The sequence below is a fragment of the Chrysemys picta genome, chromosome 3 (genome assembly GCF_011386835.1).
Source record: "Chrysemys picta bellii isolate R12L10 chromosome 3, ASM1138683v2, whole genome shotgun sequence".
Taxonomy (NCBI): domain Eukaryota; kingdom Metazoa; phylum Chordata; order Testudines; family Emydidae; genus Chrysemys; species Chrysemys picta.
In genome coordinates, this window is record NC_088793.1 from 151,258,735 (window position 1) to 151,281,832 (window position 23,098).

General features: G+C 44.7%; 1 protein-coding gene across 5 annotated transcripts in view; it reads right to left on the reverse strand.

The window, feature by feature from the left end:
* MOCS1 (molybdenum cofactor synthesis 1) overlaps positions 1 to 23,098 on the reverse strand; it is a 50,902-nt gene that overhangs the window by 16,977 nt on the left and 10,827 nt on the right. For 4 of the 5 annotated variants that reach the window (XM_005289506.4, XM_005289507.5, XM_005289508.4 and 1 more), the window contains exons 2-6: positions 21,912 to 22,044; positions 21,370 to 21,537; positions 9,558 to 9,722; positions 1,432 to 1,493; positions 1,034 to 1,145 (exon numbers count right to left, since the gene is read on the reverse strand). In XM_005289506.4, coding sequence (XP_005289563.2) covers positions 1,034 to 1,145; positions 1,432 to 1,493; positions 9,558 to 9,722; positions 21,370 to 21,537; positions 21,912 to 22,044 — 640 coding nt within the window. The remainder of the gene's footprint in view (positions 1 to 1,033; positions 1,146 to 1,431; positions 1,494 to 9,557; positions 9,723 to 21,369; positions 21,538 to 21,911; positions 22,045 to 23,098) is intronic. The other variant, XM_042848518.2, reaches the window with a different exon arrangement.

Genomic DNA, 23,098 nt, shown 5'->3' on the forward strand with positions numbered 1-23,098 from the left:
GCTCTGCATCCGCTAGCTCTGGTGCAGATTTGTGGCTTCTGCCCTTGTGCTGGCACAGTTTAATGCAGAAGCTGAAGATAAATTATTCCAACATGGAATAGCTTGGGGAGATGGCCCCAGTTTTCCTAAAGTGGGAATGGAAGGGGGAGATGGAGGGCCTTTCTGGAAAGAGTTAGCAGGAAAAGTGCACCCCAACAAAGAGCAATATTGATACCGTGAGCACGGAGGACACTTTCATTCTGGACCATGGGAAGCAAAGAAGCTAGAATCCTGGGTTCTTGAAGGGCACCATGGGTATGTCTACACAGCAAACAAAAACCCGTGCTGGCCCATGCCAGCCAATTTGGGTTCATGGGGCTTGGGCTGCAGGACTGCTTCATTGCTGTGTAGACTTCTGGGCTTGGGCTGGAATCTGAACTCTGGAACCCTCCCACCCCATTGCATCCTAGAGCCTGGGCTCCAACCCGAGCCCAGAAGTCTACACAACAACGAAACAGCCCTGCAGCCCGAATTGGCTGACACTGGCCAGTCACAGGTTTTCCTTTGCGGTGTAGACGTACCCCATGTCTGAACTCACCATAAGCAGAACAGCCCACTCCATGGACAGGTACCGTGATAGAAAACAGATGAGAGGAGGGAGCTAAGGAAGTTTCACAGGCGGAACATAGCTTATAATGGTGACACCATTCTGTTTCCATGAGATTTCCCTCGCAGGAAAGGCATCTCCAATATACAACAAGCCAGACCCTCCTCCAGCCCCTGGCCATTGCAGGGCACCCAACCTCCCACTCACTACACGCTGACCTGCCATCCACCTGCCCTGCGTCCTTGGACACAGCAGTGAAAACTACAGTGGCTACTTTACACAAAGCTTCTCTTAGGTTTAAAATAGGGGTTCAGGCACCCCGCAGGAGACAGTCAACGCAATCAGGTTTCAGAAAAGAAGCCCAAGTAGCGCAGACTTGTCAGCCAGATTCACTCCCCGCGATAGAAGGCAAAACTGCACAGGCAGTTACAGACCAGGAGTACTCACCGTCGAAGGGCATGTATTCGATGAACCGCACGTCGAGCGGCTGGTTCTTCGTGAGCGCCACAAAGTCCAACAGCTCATCCTCATTGAGGCCTCTCATCACTACACAGTTCACCTGGAGGGAGAGAAGGAGCCTGGTGTTCCCATGTAAGATCTCAATACCCTGAGGCTCTGAATGAAAAACGTCCGAGTCAATTACACAAGGTGAAGAGGTGGGATCACCCTTATGTCCTGGGAAGGCCCTAGAATGCTACTGGAAAATGTCTTCAATATTTACAAAAATTGCCAACCTCTGAAGGGAAAAAAAAAAAAAAAAAAAAAAAAACCACCCCCAAAAAGGCAAAGTATCAAGTCAGAGTAAAACACAGGGTTCAAGAGCACTACACAACAAATGATCTTACCTTAACAGGATTGTACCCCAGTTCAACGGCTTTGTTGATTCCTTCCATTACCTTATGAAAGCCTAAAATGGAACAAGAATTAAGTCTTAACAAAAGATGAGCAAGTCAGTAAGTATCAGACAAAAAGATGGCAGAGACAAAACGGCTTGGCCCAGTAGATGGTACTGATGTCAAGAGACTTTTGTTCTGTCTTCAACTCTGCTGCTGTCGTCAACTTAGTGTGACCTTGGGCAAGTCACTTGAGGCCAGATTTTTGAAGATATTTGGGTGCCCAAAAAATGCAGAGTTGCTTAATGGCTGTGGCACCTTTGCTTTTTTTTGGCACCCAATACCTTCAAAAATCTGGCCCTTAACTTCTCTGTGCTTCAGCTTTGACCATCACTACCCCCAGTTCTACCAACATGGGAGAGCATCTCCAAAAAGTGCTCCCGGATTTAGGGGGGAAAAAACCCCACTAAACAATTGCTAAAAGAGGCCATCAGGAGAGGCGTCTGTTGCATTTTTGCCTCTGCTAAGACTGCAGCACGTCACTTTCTGTCAGTTGACCACTCTGCAACGAGCTGCTAAATGAATCAAGAAATGGACAAAAATGCCAGAATTCCGAACTTGCCCCTGACCACAGATTTTTATTGGTTCCTGTAAAAGCTAATGGCTTGGACTTTGGTTTTAAGGTGACAGGCGACTTTTCATGGCATCCTCATTTTATGAATCATTTGACCCGTCACTTTGATGGGCACATTGAAAGAGAGCTTTTACAAAACCAGTTCAGCTTGGCCTTTGACCTTCCCGGAAAGGATGAGACAAGAATCAGAAACTGCAGTGACCTCAGCAATAGACGTGCTTAGCCTCATCCTCTCATATTGCATCTCCACCCCATCTCCCACCTCCAGACAGTGAGTCCACTCAATACTTATTCTTCCTAATTGCCAAGAAGCTAGACAATTCATGAGTCCAAGGGCCTTGGAAAAATCTGAACTCCCTTCCCATGCTCCCTACAACCCCACCCCAAGTGATAATCCAGTTTCTTAAAGTTAGGAAGAGAACTAGCAGCAAAACGTTGTTCCCTGCTGTGAACAGGTGGCCACAATGTCTAGTTCCTAGGGGACACGTGTTGACATCAAAAACCATCATCAGAATAAGCATCAAGTGTCCCTCCACATTCTCATTGGCAGTCCAGGCAGTGGTCCCACAAAAGAGGGGTTCATACACATTAAGTATTGTAAGCTCTTTGGGGCAAGGCCTGATTTTTGTTCTGGGTTTGTACAATGTTCAGCACAATGGAGTCCTGGTCTGTTGGGTTGGGAAGTGCCCAGTACCCTGTGGATGCTACTGGAAATAAGCAAGTGCCTTTGTGTCTCCAGGGCTGCCCATCCAGTCCCTTTCTCCAGTATTCAATACACAAAGAATGCCACGAACAAGATCAGGGAGCTTTAACCCATCTGCTCCCTGGCTAGTTCAGAGTGGGCACACCAAACAGGGGTGCACAGGAGGGAAGCAGAGGACGCCAGTCCCACTGATCTTTTCTGACCCACAACTGCAGCTCCTTTAATGCCAGCCCTGCAAAGCAGAAGGATGAAAGTGGGGTGCAGGGGTGAAGAGCACAGGGCTAATAAACTAAAGAACTGATGCAAACATCAGCTGCTTGAATTCAGAACCCGTTTGCTTTCTCCTCCTCACAAGAGTGTTTGCTTTGCTGGCACCTAGGAAGCCCATGACATCAACGGTGGGTTTTATTCTCATTAAGCGAGCTGCAGACTAAACATGGCAGGGGAGATCATAACGCACTGCTATAAACATGTCCCAGAGTCACGAACAGGGACTGGGAAGCCCAGCAACCTCTCGGAAGGACTGAACGGAGAGGGATAGTGTGACTTTGGCAATGCCAAAAGGGGATCCTTAACTGAACCCCCAGAGGCCAGTCATCAAAACACAGCCCCAAGCAGCAGATCAAAGACACCAGGCACGCCCAAGTCCATGCATGCTTGGGTTTAGCTGGGTAGGGGTGATCTGAGGAGGGTTACAGCTTGTGATGTATAAACAACTGTCCTTCTCAATTCTTCCTCTTATTCCCAGCCACACTCACTCAGTCCCTCAGACTCTTTGAGGCAGGGTCCTATCCAGGCAAATGCGTATGCTCACAACCCCTTTGGATTGGTCTCAGCTGGGATTCCACCTCCCAGATTTCATCCCTGCAGGAGAAGTAGTTTCAAGGCACAAGTTCAAAGGTGAGATTGTGGGAGGCTGTCATCACATCGCCTCCAGGGGCGATCTGAAAAAGCGAGGGAGGTTGTCAACTCATTTCCAGCATCAGCATCGAAGTGCAGGTATTCTCCACTGGCTCATTCCATAGGGCGTGAAGGGCAGGAAGGAGCTGAGACACCATGTTCCTCATTTTCATGCATCTGAGTTACTTATGTGGCTCCTGTTACTCAAGTAGCAGAGCATCTCACAATCTTCAGTGCATTTATCCTCCATATCTGTGAGGTAAGACTGTACTATTATCTCCATGTTCCCAAAAGGGAACTGAAGGCCCAGACAGACTAAGGCCCAGATCCTCAAGAGGTATTTAGGTGCCTAATTCTTATTAAAAGAAATGGGAGTTTGGTGTCTAAATACCTTTGAGGATCTGGGCCTAAGTGACTTTCCCAAGGTCACACAGGAAATCTAAGGCAGACCAGGTCTCCTGAGTCACAGGTCAACATCCCAACCACTGCGCCATCCTCCCTCCCTCCCTAATGTACTGTTTATTCCTCAGACTCCAGCATAACCACTGTAAAAGTTCCCAGGCAATGGATTACTAAGCCTTGGAAAAAACCCTGAACCCATAGAACCAGAACCCTTTCTCTGGATACCTCCCCCCCAAATAAGCCCTAAAGTGTCTGCCTCACTGTGCTTTCACATTATAACTCGACTCATCCCTATGGTGAACTCTTCCATTCACTATAAAACTTGGTCTAAAGTCATGCAAAAGTACCTTTTTTTTTTTTTAAATGGATGCAACTAAAAAAAAAAGTCACCCACTTTTGGAGTTATTGGTTTCACCCTATTTCTCCTTCACCCAAAGTCTTAGAAAACTAGTAACTTTACTTTTACCTTCCTTTTAATACATTTTATTAAAAACCCTGGGAATTTCCCCATCTCTCCCCTGCACCTTTGGGCTCAGCAGCACTCTCCCCTTTCTGTAGTTAAAAGACTTTTTTTCAGAACATATATACCGGTAATTACGCCTTTCCCTCAACAAGTTTTAGTGAGATGTAGTTTATAAGCAGCACATTGCTAATGACTCCCAATCGGATATCCAGAGCTGCTGCCATGTAATTCAGGAAGCTGCAGGATCAGGTGTGTCCCTTCAATAGCAGAGAAGGAACTCATTTCCCACAAGTGCCTGAAACTGGCTAGTCTTTAAGTGCAGGCAGCGAAAAGCAAAGAGTGGACAGGACTCCCAACTGTGCCCTGGTACAGCCAGGTATTTTCCTGCACTGTTTACCATGAGGCAACCACACCAATGACATTGCCTCTCTAACTTTCTCATCTAGGGAATGTTCATTTGTGTGAGTTCTGTATCCAAACACAGTGAACTTCCTCATCATGAGCCAGATTAACCAAACAAGTACCCAGAGAAAGAGAGCGACCACCTTTCCTCACCTGTCAGACATGGATCATCCCACGCTCTAGGTTTATTCTGGTTGGGGAGCACAGTGAAATCTCGGCTCCATGGCCGAGTGCTCAATAGGTTACAGTTACTTTCTGTAGCCCTGCAGAGTTTTACATAGCTTGTTCTTGACTTTACTGGTACTGCAGCACCATCTAGTGGCTAAGGGGAGACATTGTCTCTAAGCTAGCAGTCCACGTGGTTCACAGACACTGAGGGTTTTTTTTTTTTTGCATTCAAAAATATAAGGGTGTGATGATGAATTTCATGTTGGGAGGGGAAAAAAAAAAATCTACCAAACCTGAACATTTGGGTTGAACTTCATGTTGAGCATTAAGGTTCATTTAAAAGGAACTTTTAACATATCCCCACCATCACATTTTGTATTTGTTGTTGTCTTAGGTCTCTGAAATTTACATTTGAATTCACTAGCTAGAAAAAAGTGATAGGACTCATGCCCCCTTATCAGTGACCTCAGGCTCTGTTTAGCCACATTAAAGAGTACAGGATGGACAGCAGTACTAACTACACACATATAAAACCAACATAGAATGATAGAAATGTAGGATTGGAAGGGACCTCAATAGGTCATCAAGTGCAGTCCCCTATGCTGAGGCAAGGCTAAGTATGATCTAGAGTTTCCAGACCATCCCTGACAGGTGTTAGTCTAACCTGTTTTTAAAAACCGCCCATGATGGAGATTCCACAACCTCCTTATGTAATTTGTCCCAGTGCTTAGCAACCATTATAGTTAGGAAGTTTTTCCCAATGTCTAACCTAAACCTTCCTTGCTGCAATTTAAGCCCATTGCTTCTTCTCCTGTCCTCAGTAGATAAAGAGAACAATTTATCACCTTCCTCTTTACAATCTTTTATGTACTTGAAAACTTATCAAGGTCCTTCTCAGTCTTCTCTTCTGCAGACTAAAACCCAGTTTTTTCAATCTTTCCTCATGGATCAGGTTTTCTAGACCTTTAATCATTTTTGTTGCTCTCCTCTGACTTTCTCCAATTTGTCCACATCTTTCCTGAAGTGTGGTGCCCAGAACTGGACTTATCTGAGGCCTTATCAGTGCTGAGTGGAAGAATTATTTCTCGTGGCTTGCTTACAACACTCCTGCTAATACATACCAGAATAAGTTTTGCATTTTTTTTTTTGCAACAGAGTTACGTTTGCGATTTATATTTAGTTTGTGATCCATTACAACTTCCAGAACCTTTTCTGCTGTGCTGCTATAGGATTTCAAGTGTACTAAAGTGAGATATATCACATTTACTCACGCCCCCCACATCCACAAGGCTTGTTACACTGTCAAAGAAGAGTATTAGGTTGGTTTGATATGATTTGTTCTTGACAAATCCATGTTGACGGTTACTTATCACCTTTTCTATCTATCACTATCTATTCCAGTGACATCATCATAGGACCTAATCACATCAGCCATACCATCAGAGGCTCGTTCACCTGCACATCTACCAATGTGATATATGCCATCATGTGCCAGCAATGCCCCTCTGCCATGTACATTGGCCAAACCGGACAGTCTCTACGCAAAAGAATTAATGGACACAAATCTGACATCAGGAATCAAAATACTCAAAAACCAGTGGGAGAACACTTTAACCTGTCTGGTCATTCAGTGACAGACCTGCGGGTGGCTATATTACAACAGAAAAACTTCAAAAACAGACTCCAACGAGAAACTGCTGAGCTAGAATTGATATGCAAACTAGACACAATCAACTCCGGTTTGAATAAAGACTGGGAATGGCTGAGCCATTACAAACATTGAATCTATCTCGCCTTGTAAGTATTCTCACACTTGTTATCTAACTGTCTGTACTGAGCTAGCTTGATTATCACTTCAAAAGTTTGTTTTCTCTTAATTAATTGGCCTCTCAGAGGTGGTAAGACAACTCCCACCTGTTTATGCTCTCTGTCTGTGTGTGTATATATATCTCCTCAATATATGTTCCATTCTATATGCATCCGAAGAAGTGGGCTGTAGTCCACGAAAGCTTATGCTCTAATAAATTTGTTAGTCTCTAAGGTGCCACAAGTCCTCCTGTTCTTCTTATCACCTTTTCTTCTTCTAGGTGCTTACAAATTGATTGTTTATTTGCTCCATTATCTTTCCAGCTACGGAAGTTAAACTGACTGGTCTACAGTTCCCTGGGTTGTCCTTATTCCCCTTTTTACAGATAAAAAGAACAGGAGTACTTGTGGCACCTTAGAGACTAACAAATTTATTAGAGCATAAGCTTTCATGGACTACATGCATATCATATGCATCCGAAGAAGTGGGCTGTAGTCCACGAAAGCTTATGCTCTAATAAATTTGTTAGTCTCTAAGGTGCCACAAGTACTCCTGTTCTTTTTGCGGATACAGACTAACACGGCTGCTACTCTGAAACTTTTTACAGATAGGTACTCTATTTGCCCTTTTCCATTCCCTCTGGGATCACTCCCATCCTCCACAAGTTCTCAAAGATAGCAACTAATAATGGCTCAGAGATCTCTTCAGCCAGTTCCCTAAGTATTTTAGGATGTATTTCATCAGACCCTGCTGACTTGAAGACATCTAATTTGTCTAAGAAATTCTTAACTTATTTCCCTATTTTAGCCTCAGATCCTACCCCACTCACACGGATGTTCACTTTGCTAACATTTTTGGTGAAAACGAACAAAAAAGGCATTTAACACTTCGGCCATTGCTGCATCTTCTGTTGCCTTTCCCTCCTCATTGGGTAATGGGCCTAACTCTGTTCTTGGTCTTCCTCTTGCTTCTTATGTTTTTGGAAAATGTTTTCTTGTTACCCTTCATGTCCCTAGCTAGGTTAATCTCATCTTGTGGCTGGGCCTTTCTATTTGTGTCCCTACATGCTTGTGTTTTTTGTTTTGTTTAAAAATATTTATCCTTTGTAATTTGACTTACGCCTGGTCCCCACTAAGTCCCCACTTCGGACTAAGGTACGCAAATTCAGCTACGTTAATAACGTAGCTGAATTCGAAGTACCTTAGTCCGAACTTACTGCGGGTCCAGACGCGGCACGGAGGCTCCCCCGTCGATGCCGCGTACTCCTCTCGCCGAGCTGGAGTACCGGTGTCGACGGCGAGCACTTCCGGGATCGATCCGGGATCGATTTATCGCGTCTTAACTAGACGCGATAAATCGATCCCAGAACATAGATTGCCTACCGCCGGACCCTCCAGTAAGTGAAGACGTACCCCTAGTTTCCACTTTTGTATGACTTTTTTTTTTTTTTTTTTTTTTTTTTTAAAGTTTCAGGTCATTGAAGATCTCCTGGTTAAGTCAGGGTGGTCTCTTACCCTACTGCCTATCTTTCCTCCACAATGGGATAGTTTTCTCTTGTGCCCATAATAATGTCTCACTACACATTTAAGCATGCCTCAAGCATGACCTGGGGAGACCTCTTCTACTGCTGACAGCAAGTTTCTGTCTTTGTGGTCTATTTAGAGCTTGACTTCTCTGCTGGAAATGCCAACAAGGTTCCAAATAGTGCCAGTTCTGAAGCTAATTTCAATGCAGGGTATTTGTCCACTAGGAACTGGACTGAACCATTAACTCATTTCACAGGTCACCAGGGCTTATCTTAAGGAGTCATTAGAAGCAGTATAGTAAACCATATGGGGACATTTTAAATTGGTTGCTGAAGACACAAGATTGCCCATCTGATGGGTCCTTAAGCAGGATTCACTGTAGAAAGTGTGTGGAAGGGCTTGTACCCCAAGGAAAACAAATGTTTATAGAGTTGAAGAACAAATGTCAGCATGAGAAGCAGAGCTGGTGAATCACAGGCAAATCATGAACCAACCTGGCATACAGTGAATATATTCTGTATTCATCATCATCCAGTATTTGGGAATAATAGGTTCTGAAGCTGGGAGTCACAAATGGGTTTCAGTGACTCATGACCATCTTCTTTTTCTTTATGGTTAGACAGGCGAGGAGCAGGGGCTGTCACAAAACTGTTGTCAGCTGTCACATGTGGTTATGGCAAGGAGTAGGTTGACCACCTCTGATCTGAATGAATTATTTTCAGTTTTTGTGGGTGTCAGGGGAACAATCTGGCAGCCATTCATGCCTTCATTTGATTATTAATGGTGGACAATTGGTTTTAGAGCATTGTTTCTGTTCCTGGCTAAAAATGTTGAACAGGAGAACAGTGTAGAGCTGAGAATTGACAAATGTAGTTATGAGACCTCCTACCTCAAGCTGTTATTCACCCGTTCTCATGAAAAGGGGTTTTGCCTGTGAAAGAAGGCTGAGTAGAAGGGAAGAGGGCCAGCTATCAAGCTCAAGCCAAGTGTAGATATTTTAGGCTGGTATTTAGGAAGGGAATTTCACTTCTCTCCCAACAGAAGTTTGAAAGAGACTGGCTGAACAAACAGGGATATAAAAAGATAGGCAATGTCACCCTATAACCAGCGACATGTTATTTGAATGTCTGTACCTTTCCTCCGGACGATGAACTCAAATTTGGCCGGAACCAGAGTATCCAAACTGATGTTAATGGCATCCAGCCCCGCCTCTTTCAGCCGTGGCAGCAGCCTAGCTAAGTTGATCCCGTTGGTTGTGACAGCAATGGTTTGTAGCCCTTCTAGCTTGTATAGCTGAGCTAGGAAACAGCAGGGAAAAGGAGAGCGTTTAATGGCCAGAGTTCAACCACAAGATGCACGGGAACCTCTAGAGAACATTCTAGATCACTAGGGAAAGGAGAAAGTTATTTTCACATGAATGCAGTCAAGAGCCCAAATCCCTCCATCCACCAAGTCCTTTCACCCACTTACCAATTCACTAGAGAAGATAGTCAGAGAGGGGAGCTCACCCCTTACCAAGTGGGCTCTGTTGACAACCAGCATAGGTTTTTGTACCTCATTGTCTTTGGAGCTGCACTTACTAGATTAATAGAGTACAGCACAAGCCAGCCGCAAATGGTATTAAAGGAGCTAAAATGTGGCAAGCAACAGCAATTCCAAGAACTTCTTCAAAACGCTCTGGACATAGATTAACTGCACTCTATATTTATTACTGCAAATGAATGCTTTAATGTTGAAGGAAGCCCCATGGACTCATTTAACCTGGCCTGTCTCCCAGCTGTCCAGTTCCGAAAGCTGAATTCCAACGCTAATGGGTCAGTCGCTAACCATGGCTTTCTTGGGGCCCTGACTGGATCCAGATCCTGAACTACTTGCACTTATTTTGTCCTAAAGGCTTTACACACCATAGCATATCATTCGCTGAAAATTGCTTCACCCACCCCTGAAACACAACCACATCTCGGGGGAGAAAGTGGCAGCTATTTTAACAGCTTAAAGCAACATTATACAAGCAACTTAAGATAGCTCGCAAAGCATGCTGTAGTCACCAAACACTGTATAGGGAATTTAAGGAGGCAAAGAGACACTCAGGCGGTACAGCTTAAAGGCTGAAATCTTCAAAGTTCGTCCTTACTATTAATACAAGCATTACTAGTCTGAGTGATCAAACAGTGCTAATGCAAGACCCACAAGGGGAAAGCTATTAAAAAACACAAGAAGAAAGATTAGATTAACATCCCAAGTTCAAGTCTCAGAAACAGCATCATTCCCACAAAATGCATGTGTAGCAATACTTGCAGGGTCCTGAGACATGGCTAATCTCCAATTTAGAGCCACACAGTTCCAAAGTTAGTACCAGTCCTAGGAGCTTCACAGTGACCACTGGGTAACTCCAAGTGTCTACTGTAAAAAGGCTGCCACATGGGTGAGGAAACGGAGGTGGCTAATTCCAACTGCCCCTAGCCAGGAAGGAGCAGAACACTACCCATTGCCTCACTTGATGAGGTTTAGTATCCAACCTGCCCCACAACCTGAATGTTATGAGGCTTTTCCCAAACTTGGCAATGCTGTCCCACCAATGGGGCTCACATGACACCGAAACCAGCCTGAAACATCTGCACAGCTGAGTGAAATGCAGAAGGTTGTTACTGGCAATTTGGCAGCAAACTTACTATGAAATTAAAAATTGAATTCCCTGTAGTACTCTAGTTGTTTCTTCTTTTTCTTTCCTGACACTTCCTTTCATGCCCTCTCTTTATGGTGGGAGTTCGTTTGAAACACTAGAACCATTGTATAGCGAAGTCATCTGCTTACCCTGCACAGAGAAAGCCTTGCTAAGCAGAGGATTTACTTAACTGGGATTGCAACCTGAAAATGGTGATGCGCTGGAATCACTTGGGATTGCCATTCTGTTTCACTACAACCCAATTCACCATGTGTGGTTTCTACTATATTTAAGTTATGTCGTTTTGATTAGTAAAAGTGTTCAGCTTATACTTCTCCAAAAAAACAATCCTTTTCTTATCTCCTTAAAGTGCAGGTCTGCTATAAGAAGTGACTGTGTAAAAGCGGCATCTTATTCAGTAGGTTTAGTCCCTCTGGCTGGGTCTATCTTAGACTCTTTCTGGAAGTCTCCCACCCATTGCGTTATCAATAGAGGGAGCATTAGTGTGGATAGGGTACAGGCATTTTTATCACCATGGCATCTAACCCTGCTTGGAGCAGTTCTACTAAAAACACAGTGGTAAAAGAGCAGGTGGCCACCTGGTCCCCAGATACTCAAGCACTCCCATCATTGCTACCTCCAATGGAACTACACCTTTAGTGTTCCTCAGATTGTTTACTGTCGACAAGCCCTGTCTGTATTCGGATACACATCTGCCTATTTAAGGTGCAAAAATGAAATGTTACCTGCCTTATATGTTTGTTAGCTCCAGGAGTGAGCACTAGATTCTATTTTGGTTCCTCATGGAGCTAGCGTGCTAACAATGGAATGTAGCTGTGGCCATGCAAATGGAGGGAGGGGTTATCTGGCCTGCGTATGCATCTAGCGTCTCCGACGGGCATCACTCGGGGCCTCTAGCTGCTCCTGCCCCTAGCGAGGCTGCGGCCACGTTCTATTTTGAGCGTGTTAGCTCGATGAGACCTAGTATGAGTATATCTCATCGAGTTGGGAATAATAAATACCTCCAGCTTGAGCTGTAGACATACCCTAAGGGAGGCGCGTGAAGGTATTTGGGGCTGGGGTTGCGACTTAGAAGACATATACCCAGTACTGTGAGTGTTGGAAGCAGAGGGACAACAGCGATGTTCTTTAAGAACCAACTCTCTCTTCACTTGCCTTTCTGGATGTCTCAAACCTTCCCCATACACCAGGAGTGAGCTACTAGAGAAAGGGTGGCTACCGTTGGCCCAGGCCACGGTTGCCAGCAGTTGTGGGAGAAGCACTAGCTAGCACCACAATCCGGTTGCCAGTAGGGGAACGTGCTGTGTTTCCAGCCTGGGAGAAGAAGGTACATCAATGTAACTGCTTTTCTTGCCCATTAGCTGTCCTCAGAACACACATCATAGAATATCAGGGTTGGAAGGGACCTCAGGAGGTCATCTAGTCCCATCCTCTGCTCAAATCAGGACCAATTCCCAACTAAATCATCCCAGCCAGGGCTTCATCAAACTTGACCTTAAAAACCTCTAAGGAAGGAGATTCCACCACCTCCCTAGGTAACCCATTCCACAGTGCTTCACCATCCTCCTAGTGAAAAAGTTTTTCCTAATATCCAACCTAAACCTCCCGCACTGCAACTTGAGACCATTACTCCTTGTTCTGTCATCTGGTACCACTGAGAACAGTCTAGATCCATCCTCTTTGGAACCCCCTTTCAGGTAGTTGAAAGCAGCTATCAAATCCCCCATCATTCTTCTCTTCTGCAGACTAAACAATCTCAGTTCCCTCAGCCTCTCCTCATAAGTCACGTGCTCCAGCCCCCTAATCATTTTTGTTGCCCTCCACTGGACTCTTTCCAATTTTTCCCCATCCTTCTTGTAGTGTGGGGCCCAAAACTGGACACAGTACTCCTGATGAGGCCTCACCAATGTCGAATAGAGGGGAATGATCACGTCCCTCGATCTGCTGGCAATGCCCCTACTTATACAGCCCAAAATGTCGTTAGTCTTCTTGGCAACAAGGGCACACTGTCGACTCATATCCAGCTTCTTGTCCACTGTAACCCCTAGGTCCTTTTCTGCAGAACTGCTGCCTAGCCATTCGGTCCCTAGTCTGTAGCATGACATTCTTCCGCCCTAAGTGCAGGACTCTGCACTTGTCCTTGTTGAACCGCATCAGGTTACTTTTGGCCCGATCCTTTAATTTGTCTAGATCCCTCTGTATCCTATCCCTATCCTCCAGCATGTCTACCACTCCTCCCAGTTTAGTGTCATCTGCAAACTTGCTGAGTCCACGCCATCCTCCAGATCATTAATGAAGATATTAAACAAAACCGGCTCCAGGCCCGACCCTTGGGGCACTCCACTTGATACCAGCTGCCAACTAGACATGGAGCCATTGATCAACCAGCAAGTTTCCAGCAACAGAGAAACAACAGGAGCCACTACAGATGCCACTGCTGGAAAGATTAGTAAGTACAGGTTTAAGCAGAGTCCAATCAGACTTTCATGCTGCAGCCTGAACTGGATGGATTCCAGCACTAAACTATTATGGCACCAGCTGAATTTAGCCAATTAGGGTAGAATGTGGTTCTTATCAGTGCCTCTTTCTTTGTGTAATGAATACACAGCTAGACAATTCACTGGAGACTCTAATGGAGGGCACGATATTGCAGAGAGTAGTAAACAGACTGGACAGAATCCAGAGATCAGAAATTAGAGATGGGAGAACTAATCTTTAGTGTCTGTAGTTATTCACCACGACCAGCCACTATCCTTGCCTGCTTGTTTATTTGTGCAGGCTAAGCAGCGAAACATTTGCAGCTATCTTGTGTCATGCTGCACTGTTTGACTGGTAAACTCAGTAGCGATTAGAGAGAGATTAAGGCTGCTTTTATGCCTGCCGTAATCACTCCAACCAAAAAAATAATCAGCAGCTAAATACATACAAATAAAGCCAAATGGAATGGGAAAGAAGATCAGACTACCTAACTCAGTAGCCTGAGATGGGAGTGCAGCATTTAGCATTAAATAAAAAAAGACAACCACTTTTACATTTGTTGCCCCTTCATGGTCAGAATATTCTCTGTGAAAATGGCATATTCTCTTTCAATGGCTCCCTACCCTCCTACTGATAAGTCAAAAGGTGCTATTTCCTAGCAAAACTCATCTAATATCTAACAACAAAACAAAGAACCACTCAAAGTTCTTTCTACCTCAAAACAAAGGTCATAGTTGGTTTTCAGCCACTAGATGGGAAGATCACCAGTATTAATGATAATGCAACGGAGACACAGTTGATTTGGCTTTGCAGGACTAAATTGTATGGAAAACATTCAGATGCATTGGATAATACATTTATTTGTCTGTAAAATGCCAGGCACTCTTATGGGGCTCTGTAAATTAGGCAATTCTTTATTTTGCAAATACTCCGACCGTAACCCCATACAGTCCTCAGCATCAGCTTGGAGATCCTCAGGGGGAAATATTAGTAAAAAAGCTGCACAAACCTCTTAGCAGCTTAAAGAAAAATCCCTCCCTTCTTGCCCCTCAACAGTATTTTAAAAGGTGTTTCTAACAAATCGGAATCCAGAACAGTCCTTTGGAGTACCTTGCATGTTTGTAGACCAGCACGCTCCAGGACAGCAACGACCAGACCCAAGTGCATGCCTGCTAAATGTAATTGCTGCTGCAGTCAGCAAAGGGGGGTGGGAAGAGGAGAGGGTGTACACAAGCATATATATAAATGTACTAATACAGTTCAAACTATTAATATAAACAGCCTTGTAAATGTCATTAAGACCTGCCCAGACTAATAGCATTATTTCTATAACTATCAAGGTATTTCAAAGAGGAAGAGGCTATTAAAAAAGCCAAAGACAAACAAGCAAAATAAGGAGCAGACTAAACATGAGGCATTAACAAAATGTGATAATGCCAGGGTTGCTATTAAGTTTTTTTATATATAAATAAAGGCAAGAAGAAACAAAGGTTCTGTTTTCAATAAGACCCATAAAAATCATTGCTTAAGAGAAGTATAATTGTTTGATGACTCAAAATTTGTTTGGGTTTTTTGGACAAGTCTTATTGCAGGGATCCTGCTATTAGCCAGCAGAGCTACAAGCACAGTCCTCTTAGGCAAGTCCTCTCCTGTTCTGGGTTTTGATAACAAACACCCAATACTCCACACTGCACCAACTCCTGCTCTAGGGGACCCTGGGATGTCACACTGACTAAAGAAAGTTTTAGTGTTATGGATGTCTGTCCACTAGGAACAGAGCTGAGACACCACTCCCTTCTCCCACAAGCTAATTTCGCAGGTCTGGTCTACACTAGGATATTACATCTCTCAGTGGGGTGAAAAATCCACACCTTGGAGAGACGCAATTATGCCATCCTAACCCCCCGGTGTAGACAGAGCTAGGAAGAGAGCTACTGCCTCTTGGGGAGGGGATTACCTACGCTGATTACCTATCTACCTACACTGGCGGGAGAATCCCTCTCGTTGGCATAGGTAGGGTCTACATTGAAGTGCTACAGCATTTTAAGTGTAGACATACTGACAGAGGGCTTGTCTACATTACCTGCAGGATTGAATGGCAGCGATCGATCCAGCGGGGGTCGGTTTATCGCGTCTAGTCTAGATGTAATAAATCAACCGCCAAGCACTCTCCCGTCGACTCCAGTACTCCACCGGAGTGAGAGGTGCGGGCGAAGTCGACGGGAGAGCATCAGCTGTTGACTCACTGCAGTGAGTAGATCTAAGTACGTTGACTTCAGCTACGTTATTCACATAGCCGAAGTTGCGTAACATAGATCGATCCCCCACCCACAATGTAGACCAGGCCAGAGACCACTCAACAGCCAGACAGTAAAAAACTGTATGTGATACAAATCTAGGGAGTCTTGGCTGACCTAGAGAAGACAGACTCTATATCTAGGGCCCTACCAAATTCAGGATCCATTTTGATCAATTTCATGGCCTGGGGTTTTTTAAATTGGTCAACTTCACATTGTCAGATGTTTACATCTGAAATTTCAGTGTTGTAACCGTGGGGGTCCCAACCCAACAGGTATCCGGAGGTGGGTCTGAGCTCCCCCCACTCTCCCGAGAGAAGCCATGCAGGGAAGGACAAGTCCTGTCCCTCCACGGCCTGGCTGGGACTTGCAGCTAGGAGCCTCCACTCCCCCCCCCCACCCCCCCCACTGACTGGGGCACTCCTGGCAGCAAAGGAAAAAATCAGATTTCACGGGGAAGGGCTTATTTCACAGACCATGACACTTTCACAGCTGTGAAATTGGTAGGGCCTTATCTATACCCCATTTACTAGTCACCTCAGGAACTTGCACTCAGAGCAGGCAAAAGGACCTGACATAAACCTGCAGTAAGTTGTAGTTGCTGACTCATGGTGTATGTGAGTTTCTAAATAATCTGAGCAGTTGCAGCAGGCCTGTAGATAAATAAGAAATTAAAGAACCTAGTTTCCCATACTGGCTTCAAGCCACATTATTGCAGTGGGAGAAAAAAGAAAAAAAAAAAAAGTGCAGACGCAGCGTCTTAGCCAGGGCCGGCTCCAGGGTTTTGGCCGCCCCAAGCAGCCAAAAAAAAAAAAAAAAAAAAAGCCACGATCGCGATCTGCGGCGGCAATTCGGCGGAAGGTCCTTCGCTCCGAGCAGGAGTGAGGGACCGTCCGCCGAATTGCCGCCAAATAGCTGGACCTGCCGCCCCTCTCCGGAGTGGCCGCCCCAAGCACCTGCTTGCCAAGCTGGTGCCTGGAGCCAGCCCTGGTCTTAGCAGAACGTGGTACTGATTATTCCTCTATCCCTTACAGACTTCAGGAGTTTTACTATTAGCAGATATATTATACTTTATATAGAGAGAACATTTATTCAGTGAAAACTAAGCTAAATTCAGAGTACCAATATTGCCAAAACACCCTAAGCACTGCATGCTGCTTCAGGAAAGCGTCTCAGGGAGGTGAGTCATGTTTAGGACCTGCAAGGTGCCTTAAAGTAGAGTGAGACACAAAAAGGGTTTAAAAATCCAAAATAATTAGGAGTGTTTTCATAGGTTCAGTTAAGAAATAATATATGTAAATATTTCCGCGCAATGATGGAAACAAAACAGCATTGCACTAACACATGAAACCCAAGAAGTGAATTAACTAACGAGAGGAAGTGAAATGGACCAAACTGGTTTCATTGTCCAGTTTGAACGAAGAACACCATCAATGATTAAACTCAGCAAAATTCAGAAATGTGAACCATGTCCAACAGGTAAGGGTATATTATAAATGACCATCTTGCAAAGACCACTTTAAAATACTAATTCCAAAACTATGTCTGCAGGACATGATTTATGCTTCAGTTAAAAGGGCAATAATTGGAATTTAAACTCCCTTAAAGACAAACATTTATCTAACACTGGTTGCTGGTGGTTTTACACAGTTGTGTTCTATTACATTTAGATTATTACTGGGTTTCGATTTCTAATCATACTGGAGTTAAGTGAATAGTGCTCCAGTAATTTGTGAAACATTTACTTATTTAATGCAATTAACAACAAGACTATAGATTAGGAGTTTATTGATTAACTGAATGCAAGGCTTTCCCACGTTATGTGTCTAACGACTTCAAAAAGATGAGTTATTTTCCAGCACCACTGAACAGTTAAACTGTTTTCAAACAGTGTCACAGTACACACTGCTCCATACAGGAAAATGCAGACTGGTACTAAGGGGCATACCATTTAGAAGCAGCAGCAAAAAGTAACATTTCCAAATAAATGTACAATGGGGTAAGTTTATGTACCCATAATTTAGTATTGCTGAGGTAGAACGCCTGCAGTATTTGCATCCCAGAGATGACTGTAGTGATAAAAGTTTATATCACGTGTGGTCATGAAAACACCCAAACATATATACTTGCCAAACTATGATGTACTAATACATTTCAAACTATTAAGATAAACATCCTTGTGATTGTCACTAAGACCTGCCCAGATTAGTTGCATTATTTCTATAAATATCGAAGAGGAAAAGGCTATTAAAAAAGCCAAAGACAAATAAGCAAAATAAGAAGTAGGTAGACTAAACATGAGGCATTAACAAAATGTGAGATAATGCCAGGGTTACTATTAAATTTTTATTTCCACTTGTTTCAGAAAACGTGCAGAACTCACTTGTGAGTTAAACGCAGCCATCTCAGATTCCTGGCAATAAAGATTTTATAGCCCAAATACATATTTTTTCCTCTATCACACACATTTATTTGGCTCGTTAAGCTACAGTAAAACTAGCCAATTGCTCAATCCATTTAGCAAAGTATCTGCAGCTCCCACTTCAAAATCAGCAAAATACTGAATACAGGAATTCTCTAGTACTCAGAGAATTTTATTAAGAGTTACATCAAAGCAGAACTATTGAACATGGACAACTTCTTCCTGACTTCAGCCATATTTTTGTGCCAATTAATCACAAAGACTCCCCCTCTCACCTTCAACAAAATGTTTCCTTCACTAAACCCTGCCTTCCACTCAAAGGTTAGGGAGTGCAAACAAGACTCAGCTGAAAACTGAAACTCCGCTAAGTGATGCATTGCCAAGAAAGAACATCCTAGCCAGACAGGTTAAGCTACCGGAAACAAAACCAGACTACTTGGTTGTTTTTTTACTCCCCACATAATAAGCACTCTCATTTTACTAGAAAAGAGAATCCACCCCAGAAACAGAGACCGCTCTAGTTATAGGTCAATCAGTGGCAGATTTCTGGGAGAACTGGCGTGAATTGCGGAGCGCTCTAACTGCCCTGAGGAGACCCTGCTGGTGCAAACTACATTGATGTAGTCTATTTGGTCAGGCAAGCTGCTGGGCCCTGCTTGGAGAGGCCCGTTCGCATGTGCACTACAGGAGTGCCAAATCTGATGGTGGGAAGCAGTGGCAGGGAGGAGCCTCCCATCTCACTGGACTAGGCAGGTAAATGTTGGGGGTGGGTGGGCAACTGGTACCTGCTCCTAGCAAGGGGGTGCACAGTGGAGGTGGTGAGAGTGAACTGGGGGCACCCCTGCCTCCTGCAGGCACTGAGCCCTTACCCCCCACACAATCCCCGTCTTTCCCAGACACCCATTACCCCCAAGCCTCCTCCCATACACCTAACCCATCACCCAGTCCCCAGCTCCCAAACCAGAGTCCCCCAACCCCTTGCTCCCTCCCCACACTGCAAGTCCCAGGAGAAAAAGGATCCTCCAGCTCTGATGGAAAGTGCCCCAACTGCCACCTCCTCAGCTCCGCAGTATAGGCTCTCTGGACCGGGGGCAACATACTGAAGTTTTGCCTTGGGCGGCAGTTTGTCTGAGCAGCCTCTGCCCAGAAGTGCCAAGTCACAAAACTGAGTATATCCAAGTTGTGAACAATGGAGACCTGAAAAGTCTGTTTGCCTTCATCTGTAGGACAAGTCACTTCCCCATCCACAACTCTGTTCTCAAACTGCTGCAGTAATGGTGCCTCTGGCACATCCCTTGGAAGTCTGGAGAAAACACAGCAGTGGACCTGTCTTGCCTCAGTGAAAGCTTCCTCCATTGTCAATTACAAGCCCTTTATTTTGGGGACCGTGTCTTTAGGTGCCAGACACATGCACTGTAAGTTACAGGACAACCTATAAGAAGAAAAATAATGCATGTGTGTAGACCCCTGAATCCTCTAGGTTTTCAATTCACCCTAGGAGAACAAGCCACACAAATACAATGCCCAAGGCACCAATGAGTTAGTCCAATAGTACAATCACCGAACATCCAGTACCATTAACACAATGGCCACAACCTGCCCCTGACATGAACCAAAATGATCACTCGGGTTCACAGATCAACTACAGCAGACGAAGTGCACAGGCAGAAAGCTTGAGTGCAAACCACATTCTGCATCCATCCTCCAGCAGCACAGACAACTCTTACAGTATTACACCACACAGTAATGGATGCAAAATGAGCCCCTCCACTCCCAAGGCCAGCACAGCTATTTTGCATAGTGAACTGGCTAATCAATCCAGACTTCATAGCCCAAATATCTGACACAAGCATCAACCACGGGGAAGAGTAGTCAGCATATTTTGCGGATAAGATAAATTGAAAATGTATGGAACCCACTGGGACAAACGAAACGCCACTCAAACCAGACTCTATTACCCACCCTGACACAGTTTGGCCCCATCACACAGAACAAACTTAAGAGGCCCCACAAAATGTTAGAGCCACAACCCATGAAATGGATCCATGCCCTGCCTGGCTGATAAAAGCCAGAGAAGAACAACAATGTCCCCTCAATGGAAATAATCAATGTCTCCTTCAGACAAGCACACCTACAAAACTCTTTGAAAAATGCAATAGTTTGCCCAATCCTGAAGAAGCCATCACTGGACCCTGAAGATCTCCCCTACAACCATCCGGTCTAGAGCCTCCCCTTCCTAGACAAAATAACTGAAGCAGCAATAACCACCAAGCTCAAACAACCACACATGACATCTGCCAACATCCTGGATGCCTCACAATCAGGGCTCAGCACAGAAACAGTTCCATTGGCACTAAATGACATCATGACCATGGACACAAGACTTCCACGTTCACACTGCTTGACCTTTTGGCTGCCTTTGACACAGAGGACCACTTACTAACCCAGCTACATGATGTAGCAGGAGTAGGTGGCCCAAGCCTACAGTGATTCCATTCATTCCTCTCCAGCAGACTGAGTGGCAATAGGTAACCCACCCGCCTCCAAAGCCACTCATCTACAGAGTCCCATGGGGATCCATACTATTCCCTCTGTTATTGTCAATATCTACACAAGCCCACTGGGATTTAGTTTGCTGAGCCCAGGGGGTCGGACAATGGTGTGCCCATTGCACTCAACTACATATCTCATTCTCAAGTGATGCAACCACTGTCAGTAACAAGATGTCAGAACGTCTTTGGGGAAAAAGAAAAAAAAAAAAATCAGCGCCTGGATGAAGTGCAGCTGGCTCGAGCTGCATCAAGGCAAGACGGATACAACACTGGTCAGAAAGAGGAAATGCACTGAAGAACTAGCAGAGACAGTGTCTCAACCTGCCACTGAAGGCATACAGCTCCCATTTGTCAGACAGGCACAAACAGGGTTCTCAGATCATGGTAGGGAACATTCCCTCAGAACATAGCCAGCATGCCATGCTGCTCAATTTGATTAGGCCGAGACATCTTTGTGCTGCATGATTTGTGGCACTGCTAAAGGAGGATAAAACCAGACCAGAAACTTACCCACAATATCAACCACGTCAGGCCGGATGAGTGGTTCTCCACCAGTCAATCGGATCTTGTCCACACCTTCCTTCACAAAGAGCCTGGCAAGGGTGATTATCTCCTGGGTAGTGAGCAGCTCTGATTTAGGGGTCAGTTGAACTCCCTCCTCTGGCATACAGTACTGACCTGAATGAGCAATCAAGAAATACATGGGCAAAAGGAAGGATTAGCAAAGAGTCAGATCAGCTGCTGGCAAGGAACCAACACTGCACTTTGCATAGCAATTGCCAATTGTCCTGCCTTGCAGAAATACCGGTAGCATGAACAGACAAGCCCACAGACACAGCTGCTGGCTTAATCCCCAAAACAACTTTACACCTACTTGACAGGTCTGTAAATCAAATTTGCCACTTAAGTCTGGAGGGAGGCAAAAGTATTGGTGTCACCAAATCTGTATTTTTTCACCCAAAAAGAGTTTTGGTTGAAATTTTTTGCCCAGCTCTAGTTCCTACAGGTGGACCTCACTGGGACATGGAGGAGGAAGAAACAGACAGACTTACATCTGAGGTTACATTTCTCAGTCAGGGAGATCCGCAGGTAGTTGTGCTGACGGCCAAAGTTGTCAGTCAGGAAAGCAGAGAAAGGGGCAGCATGTTCAGTTAGGAAACCTTTTCTTCTTGTGCTTGGCAATTCCTGAGGAGAAAAAGCAATAAAACAAATGATAGCTGTTTTCGTCTTCAACACACCGTACAAATGTTAACTGAGTCTAAACTTCACAGGGAAATTATCATCCACATTTGACGGAAGGGGAAAACAGAGGGACACAGAAGCCAAGTGATTTTGACCAAAGTGAGTCTCAGTGGAACAGCTAAGGAGTTCCAGGGGTTTCCAGACTCATTTCCTGCTGCCTATTTAAGATAAAGGGGGAGGAACCATATTAAAGTTAGCCATTTTGTGTAGCAGTTGTTGTAGGCCTTCTCTGCAAAGTATTTTGCATGGACAGTTTGATTCTTGAAATCTGTAAAGACAGAGGGAAAGATATACACCCAAAATAGTCATCCAGAGGCCCTCATTGTGGTCCTCAAATTGATCAACCTGGACATGATCCTTCCAGGCATTTTGCTGCCTAGCAGAAGAACTAAAAGTTAGAACTGACAGTACATCGCTAGCCTTCTGCCTGTGAAAGTTCAAATATGAGGCAAAAGGCCCTGTCCAACATAAGAACAAATTGGGCCACTTCGAACGGTCTTTTAAATCTGTTGGCAACAGCCGTATTTAGTATGGTTTTCCGGCTTGAATTGTGTTAGAAGCCTTGTGCTGTGGACATGGCTTGGCTAATATGATTCCCAGCTGAAAGGCGCTGTGTAACTAGTCAGGGAGGCAGTGCTAAAACCCCTAATAGTAATAGGACAGTGTTTTAAACAAGGCTGTAACTAACACAATGCTGGTCTCTTCTCCTTGTGTGTGCCTAAAAGTGCTAGAAGCAGAACACATTTGGGACTAGTTACTCCAGATTGTAACACTATCTGAAACCCCTGCTTCATGTTCCTGCATGTGTAGAGCCCTGCGCGGATACAAAATTTGTATCTGCATCCTATCTGTGAGCTGCAAAAATGGTCCGTGGATATCTGCAGATTTGCAAGGCTCTATGCGTGTGTAATTAAAGGAAGTAAAACACCAGCAAGGGCAGGGGGTCAAAGAACTGTACAACAGGGGTTGAATGTGGGCAGAACTAAGAAGAGACTCC